Below are 2,532 nucleotides of genomic sequence, written 5' to 3'. Positions count from 1 at the left end.
TTTTTTTTTTGTTTGTTTGTATATTTTGGACTGTCTTAGTAATTTTGGCGATCTTTCATTCGTGCAGGCGTTTGTGGATTTCTTCTCTCGTGGCCTTCAGGAGGAGTACAGACGTCAGGGGATCCTCATCCAGGTAAGTAGAGTCTGAGAAACATGACAATCATTGAAGCCTGCATATGAGTCTATGATCTATGAGAGACTAACTAGGAGCTTTCATTATTTGTCAGCGTGTGTGCACATTAACTTTTAAAAATGTTGTACAAAATCATGTAAAGGTCATTAAAAGCTTTTCTGAACTTCACTCTTTTGGACACAAAGTAAAGACTGGAGTGGCTGTTAGACCAAAGTCAGTCAGCCCTATTCTTGAAACAGAATCTTGCACGTTTTGGAAATCTTAATGCACTTAGGTTTTTAATAACAAAGTTAAACATCTTTTTTCAAAGAGTCTTCATTGAAGGAGTAATGAAATGAACACACAGAAGTGTTCTGCTTTTAATGAGAAGCATTTTTTTTTTTTTTGTTAAACCTGATGTTCCACATAAAGCTGGTTTGTTCTGTTTTTAGAACTCTGTAGTCTTCACTCATGTGCCACCTTGTGGTTGGACCAGGTATAGGAGTTTAAGTATAACACAAAGTTCAGGGTCTGCCTTTTGTTTTTTCCTTGCATTCCAAATCATCACTTTACAGCAAAGATTTTGTCTTTTGGGTTAAAGAGCATGTTACATATTAAATATGGCTTACCCGAAGTTAGTTTAGCTTTCGTGATTGAAACAGTCTGCTGGGAGTGCTTTGCATATTTTCTAAGCTTGCTGCATCTTTTTTTTTTTTCTTGTTCCTGCAGAGCGTGCTCCCCTTCTTTGTGGTCACTAAAATGACTCGTATCAAGAAACCCACCTTGGACAAGCCCACCCCAGAGCGCTATGTAGCAGCTGAGCTCACCACTGTGGGTCTGCAAAGCCAGACCAATGGCTACTTCCCTCATGCTGTCATGGTAAGAGATGGCAACCTCAACAAAATTAGTAATGTTGATAGATGTGCAAAATGTTGGGGCCCAAATGAATAATTCTTATTGAAAAGCTTGAATGCTGAACACATTTTAAAGTTGCAGTTTAAATTCATTTTAATTGTGAATCCAGGGCTGGGTGACCACCAAGCTGGTTCCAACCAGCATTGTTATCTTCCTGGGAGCCACAATGAACCGCCTGCAGCGTACGGGATACCTGCAGAGGAGGAAACTGCGAGAGCAGAAGAACGGACAGAGTTTGAAAACTGAATAGGACTGTGGCTGATGACGCTGCCAGCAGCCACATTGTTGTGACCCACTGCAGCATTTAAGGAAGAGGGGAATGTGTATGATTTATCCGCCAGGGTTGCCTGAGATTTCACCTTTTGTGCCTACAGTAAATTTGCACATCAGGGCACGTGTGGCTCTGACTAAAACTGCAACCTTCTATCCTTATATTTATCTGGGCAGACATGACCAAAGAAGCTTGGAAGTGAAATGAGGATAAAATGCTGCTTTTGGAAAAGGACATTGATATTAGTCACTGACACTGATGGTGGAAATGATACAGCCAAAAACAGAGGGATTTGTTAACCCTGCTGTTGTAAGCAGTGGAAAATGGTGGTGGGCATCTTTTTATATACATTTATAGGCTACACCAATCAGCCACAACATTAAAACGACTTGCTGAAAATTGATTAGGTATATCTTGTGCTGTTAAAACTGCTCCAGACTGTCTGCATGGACATGGGACCACTGAATTGTTTGCAGCAGATTATTTGGTGCTGTGGGTTGAGGACTGGTGCGTCTGTGTCAGTCTTTCTGGCATAAACCACGAATGCTCATTCAGATAAGGATCTGGGGAATTTGAAGGCTGAGTCTATATCCTGGACTCTGCTGTATTCCTTGAACTTTTCCTGAGCAGGTTTATGTATTATGGCAGGACGCACAGTCTTGCTTTAGGGGCCTTAGGGGTATGCTCGGTCTGCATAAATGTTTAAAATTTATATTGTGGAAAAATAATCAAATTTATTCACCTTACTTGGTGGTTTAAATGTTGTGGCTGAACGGTATTTATGATCTATTTATTTTATATTTGTATGAACACAGAAGCCAAACTCTGACTTTAAAAAAAACAACAAATTTTTAACTTGGTTCTATTTACAAATCATTGAGCTGTTAAATGATGGCAGTGCCTGCTTTCTGTTGTGCCAGTTTATTTGCACCACTGAGCTCATCTTATGTTGCCTCCTTTTCTTTCTTTCTTTTTTTTTTTTCTGATTGAATGTTTAAAATGACACTTTGTGGTGGGTTTTTAATTGCATCAGTGTAATATTTGTTGTAAGCCAAAGCATCTGATGGTTAAGTGCCTTTCTTCTAGCATTAATGATGGAAATGGTCTGATTTTGTGAACGGGTGCTTAATGGTTCCATTTATTATGAAAGGATGTTAACTGGTGCTACGTCCAAAGGAACTACTGAATTGTTCTTTTTCTTACTACTCAGTTTTTTGTTGTTGTTTTTTTTTTT

General features: G+C 39.2%; 1 protein-coding gene across 1 annotated transcript in view; it reads left to right on the top strand.

The window, feature by feature from the left end:
* hsd17b12a (hydroxysteroid (17-beta) dehydrogenase 12a) overlaps positions 1-2,526 on the top strand; it is a 17,922-nt gene extending 15,396 nt beyond the window's left edge. The window contains exons 9-11 of the mRNA XM_005731483.1: positions 68-133; positions 842-991; positions 1,137-2,526. Of these exons, the coding sequence (XP_005731540.1) occupies positions 68-133; positions 842-991; positions 1,137-1,277 (357 nt within the window). The 3' untranslated portion in view covers positions 1,278-2,526. The remainder of the gene's footprint in view (positions 1-67; positions 134-841; positions 992-1,136) is intronic.
* The last annotated feature ends 6 nt before the right edge of the window (positions 2,527-2,532 follow it).

Source organism: Pundamilia nyererei, unplaced genomic scaffold, assembly GCF_000239375.1.
Source record: "Pundamilia nyererei isolate P.nyererei 1_Seehausen unplaced genomic scaffold, PunNye1.0 scaffold00043, whole genome shotgun sequence".
NCBI lineage: Eukaryota > Metazoa > Chordata > Actinopteri > Cichliformes > Cichlidae > Pundamilia > Pundamilia nyererei.
Note: the sequence above shows the minus strand (reverse complement) of the source record. Positions and strands in the feature narration are given on the sequence as shown.